At 37.0% G+C, this 20,881-nt stretch overlaps 2 protein-coding genes across 7 annotated transcripts in view; one reads left to right on the forward strand and one right to left on the reverse strand.

Moving 5' to 3' along the window:
* The first annotated feature begins 4,417 nt into the window (after positions 1 to 4,417).
* Positions 4,418 to 20,881, forward strand: part of SCYL3 (SCY1 like pseudokinase 3) — a 32,398-nt gene continuing 15,934 nt past the window's right edge. The window contains exons 1-6 of one of the 5 annotated variants that reach the window (XM_060690171.2): positions 4,418 to 4,903; positions 5,054 to 5,325; positions 7,530 to 7,736; positions 9,931 to 10,116; positions 11,195 to 11,308; positions 11,916 to 11,972. In XM_060690171.2, the coding sequence (XP_060546154.1) occupies positions 7,572 to 7,736; positions 9,931 to 10,116; positions 11,195 to 11,308; positions 11,916 to 11,972 (522 nt within the window). In that variant the 5' untranslated portion in view covers positions 4,418 to 4,903; positions 5,054 to 5,325; positions 7,530 to 7,571. Of the gene's footprint in view, positions 4,904 to 5,053; positions 5,326 to 5,544; positions 7,409 to 7,529; positions 7,737 to 9,930; positions 10,117 to 11,194; positions 11,309 to 11,915; positions 11,973 to 20,881 lie in introns of those variants that run through there. The other 4 variants (XM_034409857.3, XM_034409856.2, XM_034409859.2 and 1 more) reach the window with 4 other exon arrangements.
* Positions 10,163 to 20,881, reverse strand: part of FIRRM (FIGNL1 interacting regulator of recombination and mitosis) — a 78,083-nt gene continuing 67,364 nt past the window's right edge. For both annotated transcript variants that reach the window (XM_087890181.1, XM_087890180.1), the window contains one exon: positions 10,163 to 10,426. In XM_087890181.1, the coding sequence (XP_087746307.1) occupies positions 10,361 to 10,426 (66 nt within the window). In that variant the 3' untranslated portion in view covers positions 10,163 to 10,360. The remainder of the gene's footprint in view (positions 10,427 to 20,881) is intronic.

The raw sequence follows: 20,881 nt of genomic DNA on the forward strand, positions 1-20,881 counted from the left end.
GATATAACTGGTTTATGCTTTATAATACCATTGAAAAAACTGAGTAATATTCTTAGTACCTTTCCTTTCTGTGAGATTTTTCCCCAGGATGTGATTAGTTGTATTGATGTCATTTCATAGCACAGATGTGATATACATTTTGAATTTAAAATCAATTGAAATTTCATAATGTATAATGCTGTTTGCAAATTGTAGGATGAATTATAATTTTGGTACTTACCCTGTATTAGAAATGTTCTGCACAGTAGCCAAAATATTTGTTAAGAAGCTAGGGATACAGTTAAGCTTAATTTTTTTTTCAGGAACAGTGACTAAATAATATAATATACAGTAATTTCAAAATATGTAGAATTCCTTTTTTCACCAACTTTCCCAGGAATATTCTATTATAAATCTTTTTTTAAAATTTATCTAATTTCCCGGGAGTCAAATAACAGCAAATACCTTTGTGCAAACACATATGTAGGGTCTCTGCACCTATTAACAAAAACATTTCAGAGATGTCTAGATCAAAGTTTCTCAAACTGGCCCCTTCCAAATGTGTTGCAATTGCAACTCCTACAATCCTAGCCAGTTTTGGCACACTGAAAATGTTCATGGCACTGAGGTGGGGGAAGAAGTGCCTCAGATGTTCAATTTTGCATGCATTCTCTCTAGAAGAGTGGTCATGTATTGTGAAAGGAAAACTCATGTAACTTTTGTGCATGCCAAAGTCCCTCAATTTAACATCTCATGAACCTGAACAAGAAAAAAAAAACGGAATTTGTTACCTCCTGAAATGAGCTTTGAAATGTCTTTATCTGCTTTTCTATTTATTTTCATCCGCATGATCAGCACCACCTGCACATTCACAAAGACACACATTGTGCCATGCCTTTTCTTAATCGCCTCTGTAAAACCGTCAGATTCCATAAATTTCATTGAAGTTGACACTTCAATTTCATTGAAGATGACACTAAACTGACAGGAATAGCCAACACCCCAGAAGACAAGCTCAGTATCCAAAATGGTCTTGACAGACTTGAACAATGGGCCCTATCCAACAAAATGAAATTTAATGTGGAGAAAAACAAGGTTTTACACTTAGGCAAGAAAAACCAAAGGTACAAGTACTGATTAGATAAAACCTGGCTCAAAAACAGTAACTCTGAAAGGGACTTTGGAGTCCTAGTGGACGATCGCTTAAATATGAGCCAGCAGTGTCTGGCAGCAGCCAAAAAAGCTAATACAATCCTTGGTTGTATAAACAGAGGCACAGAATCAAAATCATTAGAAGTATTAGTACCCTGTTTCTCCCAAAATAAGACATCCCCTGATAATAAGCCCAATCGGGCTTTTGAGCGCATGGCAATAAGGCCAAGCGCTTATTTCAGGGTTCAAAAAAATATTTAAGACGGTCTTATTTTCAGGGAAACATGGTACTACTTTATAAAACTTTAATAAGACCACATGGAATATTACATCCAGTTTTAGTCCCATTACAAAAAAAATGTTGAGATTTTGGAAAAAGTGCAGAGAAGAGCAAATAAGATGATTAAAGGCCTGGAGATTAAACCATGAATGGTTGCAGGATTTGGGTATGGCTAGCCTGGAGAAGAGGACTAGGAATGACGACGGGTGTTCCAGTATTTGAGAGGCTGCCACTAAGAAGAGGGGGTCAATTTATTCTCCAAAGCACCAGAGGGTAGGGAAAAAAAATGGATAGAAACTAATCAAGGAGAGAAGAGTACTATCTACTGAACATTAGGCCAGACAACATAGGCACAAATATATGGTGTCTGTGTGTATTTATCACCACGTCAGCAAGAATATGTTTCGCCCAACATTGGAAGGGGAAAGACCTGCCGGCTGAAGATTTGATTTTGGAGAAAATTTTGGATTATGCGGAAGCCGACAGACTGACTAAAACATTGAGAGATCAAAAGGACTCCGTATATTTCCAATGTTGGGACAAATGGTACGTTTGGTTGAACAACAGACGCCCAAAAAGTCAAGTATAACCAGGATTATGTTTAATATATGTTAAATCTGACTGAAGCCTACATACCGTAGAAAGTGTAAATATCATGTAAAGTTCCTGTCGCGATCATTTGTTTGACTATTTCTTTTTTTTTGATGTATTGTTTTAAATAAATAAAAATAAATAAATAAAAAGAGAGAAGCAACCTGGAATTAAGGAGAAACTTGCTAACAGAACAATTAACCAGTGGACCAGCTTGCCTTCATATGTTATGGGTGCTTCATCACTAGAGTTTTTAAGAAGAAACTGGAAAGCCACTTGTCTGAAATGGTATAGGGTATGGGTGTCAAACTCAATTGCGTCATGTGACATCACATGATGTATCGTGACTTTTTTGCCTTTGCAGAGCTGGAGTGGGCATGGCCTGGGCATGATTTATCGGGCCACCAGTTTGACACCCCTGGTATAGAGTCTCCTGCTTGAGCAGGGGGCTGGACCAGAAGACCTCCAAGGTTCTCTTCCAGCTCTATTCTGAATTTGAATTTTATGTTTCTCTTTTGAATTTGACCTTTAAAAAAAATAAGATTCCGTGTGAAAGATGGGAGTGCTATGGGAAACGTCACTAAGCACTACTTGTCTTTACCAGGCAATTTGATTTGTTGTTGGGGAAGAAGGGTGTCAATTGTCCGGCTAGCGAACCCAAAAGAAATAGGCACTCTCAGGAATTTTGTAATACCAAAACACCATTTTGGCACTGAAGAATCAAAACCAGCTCTGGTTTTTCCCACACAATGATTTCATGATTAAACAATGGCTTCGCCCTTTCCCCACCCATGGATATTCACACTGTCCAATTATGAATCGTCCTTTTGTTTTGAGAACAGTTCACTTCTTTGTCGGACACCTGCATCAGTGACCTGGGTTCTTGGCTCTCACAGTCTCTCCCTGGAGCTTCTGCATTCTTTCTCACCCTTCCTCCCCCCCCCACCCAGTTCTTTGGCAGGTTGAATAGTGATAAGGCTCGAACATTTCAAAAACAATTCAATCTTAACAAAGGGAATTAAATTGGCATCAAAATATTTTTTCTAAACTTACTTTCTACTGAGATCACAGTTGAGACAGACTCAGCCAAATTTATTTTCCTGACGTATAGGATACATAGTTAAATTTCATTGGGGGAAAAAAGTTGCTGGCAGAAATGTCATACAATACATTGTCCCTTTTTGTCTTCAAAATCTGCAGCAACTTTTTTAAAAAGTATCTTTATTTAATAGTCATTTTCTAATGTCTGCTAATGTCTTGATAGCTCTTTATTTTTGGATTATGTTGGATTACTTTAATATTTAAAAAGTTAAAACAAAAAATGATGTTAATGTAATCCCAAAATTATAAATTACATAGATACTTCATTTGTATATGACATAGCTGACATTTTCCAGGTAATTCCCAAAGTAAAAATTTAAAATCATGAACTAAAAACAATGTTTTTTTTAAAAAAAACTTAACTTCCTAAAAATCAACCTCTAACACATTGCAGGTGGGGTCTATTTTATTAAAGGAGGTAAATTAATATGGGCTGTTTGTTTTGAAGTAAAACCTTAGCCCAAAAATTGCACAAAGCCAATGGTTTTTTATGGCAGGGATAATTCCCCTGTGTTGCTCCAAACTAATTTCTAAGACTTAAAGTGCCCATTATCCTGCCCACAAATACAACTGGAACTGGCCCTGGAGGAAGGAGAACCACTACAAGCCAATGCTCTTCACTTGCAACCCTCTTAAGTTACTAAAGAAGAGCAACCAAGACAGCTGAGTGGTGAAGTAGAGTTTGGATGAGTACACTACTCCCATCCCAACCCTGCCAAAGGCCTTTCACCAGTAGAACCAAAGATGTTTCAATACATATCTGGTATCCTTCCCCACTTTTGTCCCTTGTGGCAAAGATGGGGGGGGGGGAAACTTCCCTGAAATTGCATCATTATCTACAGAATACCTCCTTCCCCCATTCTCTCCCACTCCTTCACCTGCCACCTTTTGCAAGCAAAGCAGAAGGGGGGGGAAAGGAGGGGATGTATACCTGCTTATTCTGTTGCCATGGTTGACAGGAGAAGCAGAGGGAAGGGCTCATTTGTGGCAACCCGTGGAGATCACAGAACTAACAGCAGCAGTCCCGAGGGCCAGGGATTCAAAGGAGGCACTCCCTACCGCCAGGCAGAGCTACTCCTCTGGTTCGAAGATCTGCCATGTTAAGGACACCCCACACAGTTCTCCCCGCTGGCGCACTTTTCTGCTTTTACATCGAAGAACAGTGCTCTAGTGCAGGGGTCTCCAACCTTGGCAACTTTAAGCCTGGCGGACTTCAACTCCCAGGATTCCCCAGCCAGCGGAGCTGGCTGGGGAATCCTGGGAGTTGAAGTCCGCCAGGCTTAAAGTTGCCAAGGTTGGAGACCCCTGCTCTAGTGCAGCCGCTAGAAAAGTGCCTTCGGGGACAACGCCATTTCATTCCAGGAAGCTTCTTCCATCATAAAACGACGGTCCCCTACACACCATGCAAAGGCAAAATATTATTAGAAATTAACTGTGGCAAGAGTTGCAATATGGACATACCAGCGTTTTCCCTAGCTTCCTAATAGACATTTTTTATTAATTCTTTATTAATCGACATTTTACGCCCCTGAGCTTAACAAGCTACCGCGATCCTGCTCCGTCGACTAAGCGCTCCTTGCCAGACTCTACTGCCCTCATTCAATATGGCGCCACCGACCACTGTGCGGAGAGAGGGACGATCTTGTGGGCGTCAGTGGATCCTCCGGTGTGATTCTATGGTCTGCGTAAGCCGGAAATTTACCTTCCCCTTCCCTCAGCGCCTGTTGTGGAAGTGGCTGTTGAGGAAGTGGGGCGGTGAGGGCAGCTCGGTTCTTTCCTTCCCCCTCGGCGGGGTGGCAGGTGAGAGGGCGCCAGCCAACCGGCGGTGACAGCCCGGGCAGTTCTGGGGCGGGGGAGGGGCGCTTGGTTTCCCGATACCGGGCCGGGGGTAATTGCTCAGCTCGACGCTGCCGAGAAAGGATTAACTATTGGGGTTCGGTGTCTTTTCAGGAGAGCTCTGGTCCCGGTCCTGGCGATTTGCTTACCATGCAGTAAGCAGACTGCCTGTCATCAGCGCTGAGGCGCAGTTCAGCAAAGGAAGAGAGCCGCCCAACGTCGGAGCATTATTAGTTCCTTGTTTTATCGTCATAGAATTTTATTCCAGAAAGGTGGAGAGTCCTGTGACATTTTAAATATTAACCGGCACATTTACAGAGAGTAGAGTTCAATTGGATAAGTCAGTCAGTTTCTCTTTTCTGCTCGTCTGTCTCTGAAATATAAGAGTAGGTCTGATGATCTGACATTGAGTTACAGACTTAATATTGCTTTATTTCACGATCTTCTGGCCCTCTTCTGTGTGTTTCTGTTTGAAACATTTTTTTCTGCCTAGAACATCTGTTCCTTACTTCTCACAGTGGGGCATGTCACGTTATACAACTTTTTAGATAGGTGACCAGAACTTGTATATTTCTCTGTGAGTGAATGATCCAGTGAATAGCTGAGTGACATAGCTGAGCCAGGAAGCAGAATGAAATACCCAGAGTTAACAGCTGTAAGTCACCTAGAGCCACACAATGGAAATGAGGGGCATGTACATTAAAAAATAAATAGGAATGATGAATCTGCTTTGGTATTTCTGGTAAACGTGTTGCTTCACTTTTTAAAAAAGGAGTCAGTGGTGGTCAAACTAATTTTGTTCTATGAGTCTCCAAACTTTCAATTTTCTGTGATTTAAATGCATTGCATTTACTGTTTATCACTTCAATTTGTGCTTTGTGTTTTCCACCATTATCTCTAAATGGATACAGAAAGACAATTAAATAAATAGTCAACAAACCCAATTAAAATTGAGAGCCAGTTTGATTTAATGGTTAAGGCACCAGCCCAGAAAGCCAGAGACCATGAGTTCAGGTGCCCCTTTAGATATGAAAAAAAGCCTGCTTTGCTGGGTGGCCTTGGGCCAGTCACTCTTTCAGCCCAACCCACCTCACTGGGGCGTTGTTGTGGGGACAATAGTATTTCTAAAAATAATAAGAGATATAAATTAAAATAAAAATCCATGGCCAAAGAAGAATTTAAGTTGCTCAGTGCAAGGGAAACTTGTATTTATCTTTTTGGTAACAAATTCTTATTGACTAATTTAAGTACAGAAAATGTTCTTTAGCAATTTCTGGAATACTCTGAATGTGCCTTTTTCATTGTATAAGCCTATGACTAGGGAGGAAAGAAAAGCAAAACAATTTTATCAAAATGTAAATAACAAAAAATAAGCAACCACCAATATATATGTATGTATGTGGAAAAATGAATAATTAAAAGTTTCTGTTTCTGTTTATTTTCTTCCTTCACTTTAATCAGTTAAGGTATCCCTAAGCAAATGGTATATTTCATGAATCTCTAGATGAAAAGAAGCTGACAGTCTTTATATTGTACAAATTTAAATAGATCTTTTTGCAAATTTGAATGCATACCTACTATTTATGTGCAGTTGCTTACCAATTCAAAATAAGAAAACAATTTATAGGCTAGATGCAAAATCTTGGAAACTCAGTACTTCCTCTGGCTGAAATAAAATTTCTTAAAGAGACTTAAAGGTGTTTGTATTTGCCTCTTTGCATACTTTGCAGAGCTCAAAAAATATTCTTTGGTCTTTTTGCATATACTGTACAGGTAGTCCTCAGCTTCCAAAGTTCATTTAATAACTCTTCAAAGTTACAACAGCACTGAAAAAAGTGACATATGACCATTTTTCACATGACAATTGAAGCATCCCTATGGTCACATGATTTACATTTAGATGCTTGACAACTGGTTCATGTTTATGACAGTCACAGTGTCCCAGGCTCATTTTGCGAACTTCTGACAAGCAAAGTCAATAGGGAAGCCAGATTCACTTAACAGCTGTGTGACTAATTCAACAACTGCAATGGTTCACACTACAAATGTGGCAAGGAAGGTCCTAAAATAGGGCAAAACTCCCTTAACAAATTTCTCACTTAGCAACATAAATTCTGGGCTCAATTGTGGTCGTAAGTCGAGGACTACCTGTATATATGAGTTCCCCATGGATTTTCAACAATATTCAAATCTGCTTACTGTGAAGACCATTTCCAAACCTTGATCTTTTTTTCTTGTAATACTTCATAGTTGATTTGAAAGTGTGTTTTAGATCTGTTGTATTTAAATTTGTACCATTTAGAGGCTGTGTCAGCTTCTGTTCATTTAGAAATTCAGTAGCACATACAAACTGACCTAACTTTTTTCATATTCTGTACAAGATTACTTCTTTGTTTCCAGAATTGCAAACAACATGTGCATCATGTAAATACTAACACATAGGTTTCTGGATTATACAAATGATTCACAGTAAGTGTGTAATTGTAAGATTTGCATTATCGCATAATCACAATTTGTTATGAATGCTGCTGAATGTAAGGAATTTTGCACTAATTGGGACCAATTTGTATGAAACCATTTCTCTTTAAAGCTTCTACTATAAAATATATTCCAAGACACCTTGAGTTAGGTAATGGGATCAGAGAACAGTGCTTTAAAGCGTGATGCAGTGGATGAACCTTCATTTACACTACCTTCTGGAGTCAATATTTATTCAGCAATATTGCAGCATGACAAACTTGCGTCAGTGTTTGTTTACAACAGAGAAAATGAAGACAATGTTAACAGAGCTGCCAAGGTATTGAAATATTTATTATATTATTACTATTTGCATAGAAATTTATGAAATTTCTTTTTAGTAGAAATTTCAAGGGCAATTTATGTGGAAAAGACGCATGGCCTTTGAAATGGCAGTACAAAAAGTAAAGTTGAGCTTAATTCCTAGTGATTACTGATGTATACCATGGTATGTATAGAGTATACCCCATAGAGTATTATTCTGACAGGATTATGGTTGGATTCACATATCATACTTGATCATAGCTGTTCTGTTATAATTTATTGAATATATCTGTTGGGTTTTTAGAAACATTAAAATATAAACCATGTTTTACAAAAAACTGACTATATTTTCACAAGAAATTAGCAATTATATGCTTAGTATTTTATGTTCTATTTACATTCAAGACTAGGCACGGGAAGAACATAATGGTTAGACATATAAATATAAGTGCCTCAGACACTGATAAATATTTGTAAAAACTGGCCATTTTACAGAATAGTTGCTGACAGTGACACAGATCTTCTTGCGCTAATGACTTAATTGTGTGAGGTATAATTAGAAAGTTTTATAACTGCATGAGAAATTTGTGAATAAATTCAGGCTAGTTGTTTTTTTTTTAAAAAAAGGTATTTCTAATCATTTGACTCAGAATTGCTTTGTTGAAATCACCAATAGCATATCAGCATATAAGAGCTGAAGTGTTTCTATAGGCTGCTTTTTTCCTACTGCCATTCTCAGTTCAGATAATTACCATATATTTTGCATCAAGATTGATTGGTTTGTCATTTGCACAATGAAACATTGTCTGGGATGAAAGCTTACACTAAATGAGAGGCAAGTTCATTATGCTATTGGTGCTATTGTTATGCCATAAATTAGTGCTTAAAATAGGGCAGAGTTAGTATCTGAGGACTTGACTTTTGTTTATGAATCATTGTGAATGATAAAATATTGCTGATTTGTAACTGTTCTGGATTGGTTGACCCCCCCCCCAATCAGGTACCCATCACCCGATGTCAAAATTTTAACCCCCCCTCACCCCACCCTCCAAGGTCATGGGATTGCATTTTGGGCATTTGGCTAATGGCTCACATTTATGGCTACTACAGTCATGTTACTGCAATTGTGGACATTTTTTGCCAGTTTCTGGCATTTAGTTTCAGTTTCCAACAAAAAGATGTCCATGAAATAAAATGGATTTGAATGGAATGTTTCAGTATTTGGACATTTCAGTCTCAAAATACTTTGCATATGTGCAGTTCTTGGTGCTCTCTGAGCTTGGTTGTTTGCTTAAATATGTTTTATTAGGTAACTTGTTACCTCATGACTAGGTGACATCATCAATTTTACATATCTATAGTAAGGGAAGGTGACATTATTCTCCAATTCGCATTGTCTGTGGTCTTCAAAATTATTTTAAATACCTTCTGGTCAGGTGAGCTCAAAGAAGCTCTGTCAATTGCAATTTTATTAGTGTCTGTTCTACTTTACTTTATTTTAATCCCTTTTTAAAAAAGAAATGCGTGATCTGATCACAGGGTGTTAATTCTTATAATATGTTCTTTAATGTAGTTGGGAAAATTTTAAGTATTCTTAGATTTTTTTAAGTATATGGAATAAGCATATGGAATTACTTTTAAGAAAACTGAGCTAAAATTATTATACATATCAAATATCAGGATTCTTTGGGGAATCCTAAAGGTTTTGATCTACATTTTTTGGATCATAGTGAGTGATGCTTGCAGACATTTTCCATATTGTATAGAGTATTTGCCACTGGAGACTGAAACTTCCATAGAATTGTTTGTGAGTTTTCCTTCAAAAACATTACAGACTTATTGAAAAATGTCGATAGCCTACATGTACATCACCTATTTGATGTTATTTAAAATTAGGGTTTTGGAGTGCCAGGATTTTCTGTCTCATTTTATGTATGAAGCTAGAATTTGAAACAAATATATAGGTGGAAATTCTGACTACTAGAGAACAAACTAGAATTAATTTTGTCCAAATATTCTAATGAAATAGTCAATTTGCTTAGTAACCATATGGAAATCATGCTATAGACAAGGAAGTGTATAATATTTGTCTTTTTTCCCTTTTCACTATTGGATATGAAATGTGTGCATATGGTAATATGTATGTCATACTGAGGGTAGTGTTTATATGTATATCATACTGAGTGGTTGTTTTGTTTGCATTTTGAAAGCACCTGAAAACGTTACGCCATCCTTGCCTTCTGCGCTTCCTTTCGTGTACTGTGGAAGTAGATGGAATTCACCTGGTTACAGAGCATGTGCAACCACTGGAAAAGGTCCTGGAGGCTCTCTCTTCTTCAGAGATATGTGCTGGAATCTATGATGTTTTACAGGCTCTTGTGTTTCTTCATGATAGGGTGAGTGTGACAGTTAAGCACTTTCCAATCAAAATAAAGAGAGACATATGGAGATTGGCTTTATTAGTTTGTTACTTTAATTACACTATATTTACTGTATCTATCAAATGTCACATGTTTCTTTTTACTGCTTTAGTTTTCTTGTTTTTTAACATAATTTTGTGTCACCTAATGAAAAATAAATCACATTATGCCATATTTTTATATATGTGCATTTTTCATAGGCCTGATGTAGGGCATGTTATCATTTGGTTTCCAGTCTCTGTTCTGGATCCATCCTTTGATCATCACTTTTGTTAGCATCAGAATGCTGAGAAGAGACAAAGAAAACTCATGAGCCAATCATTTATCTCCCAAGCTAACCAATAGGAGAGTTCAAAAATGATACTCAAATACCGTTCTACTCCCTAAACTGTCATAATTTCCAGAATAAGAAAAATCCTTTCAATCTTATCCAAATAATAGAAAATTAATTGTCAATATCATATTTTCATTATATTTGATCTTTGAAAGAATAAGCAGTTATAGTATTGCAGGAGAGGGAGCCATCTTATTGTCAAGCATTCTATTTCAATTAAAAAGCCATTGTTAGTTGGGTTGCTGGAAGTCAGCATTATTACAATCAAACATTTTCACTATTGCTTTGACAATGGTTACAGGTTGCAGGGCAGGGCAGGGTAATGTCTCCCAACCTCTAGCCTAGGTGAACAAGAATTTAGGGTAGTGTTTATATAAGGAGGGAATATCAAAGTGGGCATTTTAAATAGGGATGATGAAATGGACTTAAAGGCTTGCTGATGGAGGTGCATTCCTTTTCAAGTTTAGTTAAATTGCAGACAACAAAGGTTCCCCTTTATTTTTTGTCCAGATGTGTGTCCGTAATAAACTGATTAGTATAAACTTGGCCTGACATAACACACCCTTTTTTCTAGTTCTCTGGTGGGATATAAAGTTCCTCTGTGGTTTTGACTGCTGTCCTTTGTTGTCTCAGGATATCCAATTAGTACTAACAAGGGTTTTATATTTAACTATTCCCAGTCTTACTGTGTATTTTTTATCTTTTTAAAAACACCTATAGGGAAATCTAACCCACAACAATATCTGCTTATCCTCTGTATTTGTGAGTGAGGATGGACACTGGAAATTAGGAGGCATGGAAACTGTCTGCAAGCAGAATGAAGCAACAGCAGAGGTAGAATCAAGCACCCTATTCTGTTGTCACACAAGGGGACTACTTCTTGTTCCTTGAATGGTCTTCACTATTGCATTCCACTCTCTTGAATAATTTGGATATTTTTAGATTCCAGCATGTATGAGATTATAAGCCAGTCATGTTGCCTTATTTCTTTTATCAAAGCTGTAAGCAGAGTCCCCGAGTCAGTCAACCGAGATGGGATTGAGGCTACTATTAACTTTCAGTAGTTACCAATATTTCATATTGTCCAGTATACATCAATTGTACTTCTTGTTCGTTTCAGACAAATTACACACCGTCTTTTAGGGACAGTGATTTACTCTGTGATAAAGCCATTTTTTAAGCCATTTAAAACCATTTCACAATCTTATTACAGAAGTTTTGGGTTATATGCAACATAGCTTGAAATGATTCATTGGGATTTTGGAATGTCAAATAATGCATCAAGAGTAGACGGGTAGAGAATTGCTGTTGAAATTTGAATAAATATACAGATGTGTGGTAAGGAAAGGACAAAGATAACAAATACATGCTTCTGTAGCTTCTCATTTTGACACAAGTTCCTCTGCATTAATATAGCTTTCCATTGTTTCACCCATTGTAGTTTCTGCATAGTATCCAATCAATACGAGAGAAGACAGGGATTCCACCTGAAGAACAGGTAGGTGTTATCATTGTTTATACAGGAGAACTCTGCTGAGACCAATATAAAAGATAAATTCAGAAAAGAGTTTCTGTTAATGTGTGTTTAATTGTACATTTGTAGTAACCAAAAAGTAACTCTTCATTATCTGTTGCACGTATATTATAAAAGATATTTTATATCTTTTAAATATATCAAGATGGTATGGTATCATTCAGTGTTGGACCCATCTGGAAAATTAATAAAACTGACACAAGAGTTACATTCTTTAAAATGTTGGTTCTGAAGTTCCCTCCCTAAATATATTTACTTCGAATTTCAAATTTATCAGATCCAAAAGTTCAATATGATGTTTAAAAGCAAATTTAATATGTGACATCTTTTGAAGTTTGGAAGACTTTCATTTAAGAACTGAGGCAAAAATTCATCCAGATAGAATTTTTTATACTTTTATACTAAGTTACTTGATATACTTTTAAAATATCTATGATATAAAATTTGTATGAATCAGAATAATTTTTTATTCAAAATCCATGCTTTTCTGAATTGTGCAGGTGCACTGAAACTTTGATTTAATGGTGAGTTCAGGAGTGGGTGTCTTTATCATTTACTTCCTGTTATCCATTAAATTGTAAAATTTATCATCATAGTGATGTCATTATGCAAATTATATACCGTAATGTATGTATAAAATTTTACATCATTTAAACACATAATACAAAATATATAATTTGTGTCATTTTACATGAGTTATTACCATTATATAAATGATATTAGATTTCATAAATTCAAGTAGGATTTTTGTTGTATTATATTATTGAAGTCTGTTGCATAGATGCCTGCCAAATTGAGTAAAAACAATATGTAAATGTTAGATGAAAATTTACCCAAATATTATTTACTATGATTTCTAGATCATCAATTGTTTGAAAGAATATCAGAATATTCTTCTAATATTTAACCAAAATTTGCATATCTATAGCGTAGATCTAATTTTAGTCTTTGAAGAAATTCAATTCTGCCCTGATTTTTAGTTATGTCATATTTGTTTTCTTACCCCTTTTAAGTTTTCTTCTCCATGATAAATATATCCAGCTCTTTCTGTAGAACCTCATAGTACTTAATTTCCAACCCCCTCAAGTTTCCTGGCTTCTGTTCTTTGAGACACTTTACCAACGTCTTTCATAAAATGTGCCCAGAATTGGCAATCTTGCCAGTGACATTATGGTTCTGCAATGTACCCTAAGTTTTAATTACTTTTTAAAGATACCCTGCTAATTCTGAATGTTGTCTTAATTTATTATGTCAATTTAGATATTTTTTATGTGTACTGCTCCAAGCAGCATGCCTGTGCTTTTGATTCGTTATACTTAAATGCAATTCCAGTTTGGAAAAGCAGGGAAGAATACAACATCCCAGTATAGCTATACCAAAAAAGTTAATGAAGATTAAAAACAAAAAAAATGGGTGAATGGAAGGACAGAAGTAGCTTGGAATCATAGAGTTGGTGTCATAATACAAATGCTCAAAATAGGCTGAGTTTGATGAAAGATGCTAAGAACAACAACAAAAAGCTTCTTCTGGAATATCTAAAAAAGTAGTGAAAAGAATACTAGTTGGTCAATAAAAATAGCAAAATGCTGACAAATTGAAAAAACAAAACAAAAAGCAAACGCCCCACTATTTTAAGTCAGTGTGTGTGTGTGTGTGTGTGTCTGTCTGTCTGTCTGTCTGTCTGTCATTTATTTTCTATTTATTTGTACCATATTATTTTTTACAAATAACTAAGGGTAGCAAATATATCCACCTTCCTCCTATTTTTATTATGTCATTATTTAATGAGATAATCTGTAGCCTGTTCAATAGGAACAAAGATTAGCGTTAAGCAAAGATTGCAGCAATGCAGCTAAACTACTGAAGTTAAGACCATATAAGGAGGGGAATGTGGAGAAATTTAAGATAGAACAAAAACAAGCCATTTATCATAAGCCATAATATGCTTGTTTAAGCATTAAAGAATATAATATACTGATTATGTCAGAGAGTAGTACAAGAGATCATTGTCAGAAAACATCCCTTTCTGAATGTAAGGAGTTTATTCAGAGTTTAGATTTCCAGAGACAGAGGAATTGCATCCTACAGTACTAAAAAATAGCTAATATTATTGTCAAACTGTTAAGTATTATCTTTGAGAAAATATGGAGAACCTAGTAGGTACCTAATTAATGGAGGAGACTCAGAGTTTTTCCCCCCTTACATTCAGAAAGTGGGAAGAGAATGATACAGCAACATAGTCTATTCAGCTTGACATCAAAACCTGTGAAGACTGTAGAAGTAGATCATAAAAAGACTGATTTATAAGCACATTAAAAATTTCTGAGACAATATGAATTTTTGGAACAAATCTTGCCAGGTGATATGCCTATCTAAAAATATCTACTATCTCATATTTTGACTTGGTAACTTCCATAATTGAATGTGGGAATTGTATAGACATAATATATCTTGACTTCAGTTAGTATTTGAGTAACCCATTGACATTCAGATTAGCATGCTAATTAAGTTTTGGCTAGATCACTTGAAATTAAATGGATACACATAAAAATAATACTTAAGCAGTGCTAATCAACAGCTCTTATTAAATTGAGAAGGCTAAAGAACATCAGAAGATGCAGAATCGCTAAGATCTTTTTGGGATGAATATACAGCTAAAACACATGAACTAATTCAGACAATGTGAACAAGAATCAAAACTTGATACACTTTCAAAGGCACTTTGCGAGGAGATACAACACTTGACTGGAGATATTAACAGGTGAAGGATAGAGTGGATCTGATGGAGCATAAATTGGAGAAGAAAGATGTCCAGTATGAAGCTGATTTGGATGAAAGGGCTCTTTTGGAATTACAGTTTATGCATCTTCAATTAAGATTTTGAGAAATTCCTTAATTGTCTGGAGACGATATTAGATCAAGAATGATTAAAGCCTTGGCCAGGTTAATCAATTGGGAAAAAGACCCTTGACTTTGAAATAGACAAAATTTATAGAATAAATTCCAGATTTGCTACTACAATAAAATTACCAAGGGATGTCTCAGGCCATTTTGTAAGAAGAATAAAGAGAGATCATGGTTTGGATTGCCACTTTAAATCTAAACTAAGAATGGAAAACAGGGATATAATTGTTTTGAAGGAAATTCCTGTCAGAATTTTGAGAAAAAGGAAAGCTTATTTCTTCCTTACTGATATCCTGAAGAAGGTAAAAATTCCCTTCTGCTGGGATAAACTTGAAGGAATGATATTCACTTATCAATAGCAAATATTCAGACTGAATTCTATAGAAAAACCGAAGGACTTCTTGAACAAATATAAACTAATTTTGGACCCAGCTGAAGAAATGGATACAGACAAGCAAGTAGAAGTAGATCAACCTCAAAAAGTTTTTTACTGAAGAAGATGTTACTGAGATAACCATCCAGGAACTTAACTATTTTATCCAAGGATGGAGATTACGTTTATAACATGGAATATTAATAGGGCAAATGCCCCATCTAAGCATAAAGAAATATTTCATTACTTAAGGCAGGAGTCCTCAAACTATGGCCTGCCGATGCAATGTATCCAGCCCACGGACTGGTGGGATTCAGCCCCACCCCTCGCTCTGCCCTTTGCCCCTTTCCTCCCAGCCACTCCTCACATTGCTGGCTTTTCCCAGATGACAGGGGCCTGGGGAGGAGGTGCCTTGCTGATCACAAGGTTGTGCCGCCCACATTGCCCCTCCTCCAGCTGTCAGCCTTATCTTCCACTTCTGTTCATTTGAACCATACTTCTGCACATTTCTGCTCACTGCATCACATCTGCCCGCAAAGGTAAGGCTGAAGGGCACGGATAGGTGGGGGAAGGCCGGCTGGTGGAAGGGTGATGCCAGCGGCGCAGGCACATGCTCCCAGGCTGGCAGGTGGGTGGGGGAGCAGCTGCAGCCAGCTGGCAGAGGGGTAATGCTGGCGGTGCAGCCATGTGCTCCTGGGCCAGAGGGTTGGTGGGGGAGGGCCAGCTGCAGTGATGGGATTCAGCTGGTTCATTAGAATCGGTTATTAACTGTTTGCTCAATCGGCTGAAGCCTCGTCCCTCCCAGTCTCTGCCTGCCGGGTGGCTCGTCTCACCACGTGGCCACTCACCCAACCTTGCTAGAGCTGCTTCGTGCTGTGATGGCACCTAAGGGGAGTGGGGCAGGAGCAGGGAGCCTTTCTTGCCCCCTTTCTCTGCGCCTGTGCTGTTTGGCCTTTCTACTTCCTTTTTGGTATCTGAACCATGTGGCTACCACCATGGCGCCACCAGCCTCTGTACTGGAGCCATTCCAGGAAGTTTGGCCAGAGCTCGCGCTCCTGGTAGGTCTCCGGCCCTCCCTGACTCCCTCTTTTCAGCCTCTGCCAAGCCCAGTACCAATGCCGTTTGGCACACACCAGCCTCTGCAACCGAGTTTGGCAGCGGCAGGGAACACGGGATCACCTGGAAGCTACAGGATTGCTGTGAATCAAACCTTCTTGCAGATCAGTCCGTGCCGGTTGGAGCACACGTGGCTGTGAGAGGAAAAGAGGCTGGCTGAGCCGGACGCAGATGCTTCCCGGCTTCCCTCATCCCAGAAGCACCAACCTCATTCGCACTCTCCCTTCTCTGCTAGCGGCCATCCCTTTCTTCACACGGGATTGCCTGGCAGCGAGGAGGGAGAGGGAGAAGGGGGCAGCCGCTAGCAGAGAGGGGAGAGTGCAAGGTTGATGCTTCTGGGACAAGGGGAGCCAGGAAGCATCTGGGTACAGCTCAGCCAGCCTCTTTCCTCTCATGGCCGCGTGTGCTCCAACTGGCACGGACTGATCCGCAATTTATTTTTAAAAAAAAGCTAAAGAAAAAAATGAAAAATGTTTTCATTCAGAATAAGTTGAGAAGTATGCTTTGACAATTTTGTCTAGGTGCACTGAAATTTGTGCTACAAATAATTAAGGAATGAAGGAAGATAAATGGATAAATGAAGGGAAATGCTATGCCATTTTATTTCAAAATTCTTCCCTACTGACTCATAATGAAATTTCTCAAGTTCTTTTCCATACTTTCTATATATATATAAAAATTCAAATGTTGTTTCCTTTATGACTAATAAATCAGGCTAAATTAGTGCTGTGTCAAGATATCCTGACAGAGTATCAATTTCTTAATCCTGAAATGTGCTTCATTTCAAGATCTGGGATAACGATGTTTACTAGGTATACTATATATACATCAATGATAGTCTTTTAAGTTTTTCAGCTGTTAATATTATCTATGAGTGTCAAACTAATTAATCTCAATTGTACAAAATCCTCTAAGATTAATATCTTGTTTGTGGTTCATGCTATTTACTGTGCTATAACTATTTATTTATAAAGATAAAGGATGCATTTTCTGAAGCAAAGACAATATAATTAAGTTGCATGGCAGCTCTACTCTTATAGTTGTACAGAGTTTCAACAAATACCATACTTTTCGGAGTATAAGTCGAACTTTCCCCCCCAAAAAGAGGGTGGTAATGTTGGTGCGTCTTATACACCAAATACAGCCATTTTTGGCCTCCTGAAGCCCCACCGTGCACATCCCATTTTTACGAAAAATGGGCCCGTTTTTCCCAAAAACAGGGAGCGCAGAGGGTTTGGGATGCCTGCAGAGTGCTCCTTGGGGCTGGGGAGGGCAAAAACACCCCCTTTTTTGGCTTTCTGCCAAAAAAGACAGTTAAGGGATAATGTGAGGATTGTTTTGAATATTATTGAATATTTACAATATCATAATGAGAAACAGCTTTAATATTCTTGTATGCAGAGAAGGCCCTTGACAATTTAAATTGGGCTTTTATGTTCAGAGTTTTGGAAGATATGGACTTTGTGAAGAATTTTATTCAAGGGCTTAAAGCAGTTTATACATCACAGCAAGCAAAGATTATTATTAATGGAGATCTAAGCAATTCATGTGAAATTCAAAAGGGTATGAGACAAGGATGCCCCTTTTCTGTCTTGTTGCTTATATCGGTGTTGGACATCTTGAGTAGAAATATTAGGCAAGATGAAAAAATAGCAGGTATAAATATCAACAAGGAAGTTCATTAATTGAGGATATTTGCTGATGACTTGGTTATATTTTTGTAAGACCCAAAAAATAATATAGAATATTTGATGAGGAAATTAAATGAGTTTGGAGTTTTAGCGGATTTTAAAATAAACAAACAGAAAACAACAATGCTTGTCAGGACTGTGATACATTGATCATTATTGGGTAGAATATCTGTAATTAAAATGAATATTTTACCAAAGATGGCTTTTTGTTTCAGAAGTTACCAATACTTGCAACTGATACTCCACTTAAACAATGGCAGATGAGTATTTCTAACTTTATATGGCAAGGGGAAAAACAAGAATTAGATATAAACTTGTGCAAGATGCTAAGGAAAGAGGAGGTCTGCGTTTATCAGATTTGAAATTGTATTTCAATGCTATTTGTTTGGTCTAACTAAAAGAGTGGGTGAACCTCTAAAATAAGAGTCTATTTGATTTAGAGGGTCATGAATTAAGATTTGGATGGCACGGTTATCTATGGTATGACAAGTTTAAAGTAAATGTTGATTTTAATGACCATTTTGTTAGATGTGCCATCCTAAGAGTTTGGAATAAATATAAAACAAGTTTTCTGTGAAGATGCCTCTCTGGGTGTCGCCCGAGGAAGCTTTTTTTAAGAAAAAAAAAAGGTAGTAAAGCCACACTGGTGGACTTATGGTCAAATAATATCTTTTAATTTTGGTGATCCTATCCTTAAGTCTAAGGAAGAGTTAGAATCAGAAGGATGTGTCTGCCATTAGTTTACATATTTACAATTGAAAGAAAGATTTAAATCTGACAAAAAGAGTTATGGGTTTGATTTTGTGAAAAATGAATTAGAAATCCTACTGCATGATAGTGATAAACATATTATTGCTAAGGTCTATAAATTGTTATTGAATTTGAATTTGGAAAATGAATATGTGAAGCATCCCATGATTCAGTGGGCAAGGGACTTTGGATATAATGTAATGCTTGAACAGTGGGAGTGGATGAAAGGTTTAAAATTTACACTAAATTATAATTTAAAAGAAAACTTCTATAAGATGATGTATTTTAGAGCGCTCCATGGCTTAGGACCTGGTTATCTACGGGACCGCCTGCTGCCACCAGTAGCCTCCCACCGGCCGGTACGCTCTCATAGAGAGGGGGTCCTCCGGGTGCCGTTGGCCAAACAATGTCGACTGGTGGCCCCCAGGGGGAGAGCCTTCTCTGTGGGGGCCTACTATCTGGAATGAGCTCCCCCCAGAGATACGGAGGATCCCGGATCTACGCACCTTCTGCCGCACTCTCAAGACCTTTTTATTCCATCAGGCTGGCCTGGCCTAATTTTTCCCTTTTTTCCCTTTTTAAAATGCAAATTTTAATTCGTTCTTAATTTATTGGGGTGTTTTAAAAATGTCTTCGGCCAAATTGTTTAATTCGGTTTTATTCAGTTTTAAATTTTGTATTTATGTGTTTTTATCCTGTGGCTGTTCACCGCCCTGAGTCCTTCGGGAGTAGGGCGGTATATAAATCAAATAAACTAAACTAAACTAAACTATTTAACACCAGATAAGTTGTCAAGAACGTATAAAGGTATTTCAAATGAATGTTGGAAATGCAAAAGTAGATGGGACTTTTATCATGTATAGGTATTTTAACTTTGTATTGTGGTTATTGTGGATTTTATTGTTGTGAGCCGCCCTGAGTCTGTTGGAGATAGGGCGGCATATAAGTTAAATTAAATAAATAAATAAATAGTGGGCATGTGAAACACCAAAGAAATATTGGAGTAGGATTCACATCTTAATACAGAAGATTTTAAAAGTGAATATAAAAATAAAACCAGAAACTTTTCTTTGGGTTTAATGGAAAAAGACTTGGAAATTTTTTGGAACTTTGATATTATATATGTTGATGGCAGCAAGATTACTTTATGCATAAAAATGGAAGGATACTTCGATTCCCACAATGGACAAAGGGCTGCAAAAGTTGATGGAGTTAGCAGAGCTAGATAAACTTGACTGCTTTGATTAAAGAAAAAAAACACAATTACTTTTGTTTCTACTTGGAAACTGCTTCTGGACTTTGTGCTTGAGGTGGAAAAAAATAAACTTTGGTTTTGAGTTTTACTCAGTGGATAAGTTTGTTGCTATAGAAATGGCTAGTTTATACTATTACATAAAAGTAAAAAGTGGAGGTTCCATGTTATTATCTTCTACTGCACTAAAGGGAGTGGGAAGTCAATGCCTTTTCTTTCTTTTTCTTTTTTCCTATACTTTTCCCTTCCCTTCTCCCTCCCTATCTTTCCTACTATTTTCTTTTGTATTTTATATCATAACTTAATTAAAAAAACAGCTCTTATCAAATTGAAGACAATATAATGTTGGGCTAGAAGCATGCATTTTTATGAAATATTAAAAACAATTTGTAGTTATACAATATCGTTTCTGTAAAATTTAATGTTGTTTTAGCTGATTTGTTTTGCTTGATTTTGCTTTCTACTTTTTATGTCATCTCAGTTTGATAAGAAATCCCTTTATCACACATCTAGATAATATTTTAGGTAGAATATATAAGACAAAAATCCTGTGTGATGTACTATTTAAAATGTCATTTTAAATGAATGATTAAATGAATACATCAAGTATTCAATATCCTTGATTTCAAAATTTCTACTGCTACAGCCAGGTGGATAAGCAGCTAATTGAACAAGCATCAAGTATCAACTAATTCACCTACCTATGGTAGTAGAAATTTTGAATTCAAGAATATTATCTTTGACAAAAATACGTTAGTCCTAGAAAATAATGCATTATATTCTAGAT

The sequence above is a fragment of the Pantherophis guttatus genome, chromosome 3, assembly GCF_059756535.1.
Source record: "Pantherophis guttatus breed Tessera chromosome 3, ASM5975653v1, whole genome shotgun sequence".
NCBI classification, from domain to species: domain Eukaryota; kingdom Metazoa; phylum Chordata; class Lepidosauria; order Squamata; family Colubridae; genus Pantherophis; species Pantherophis guttatus.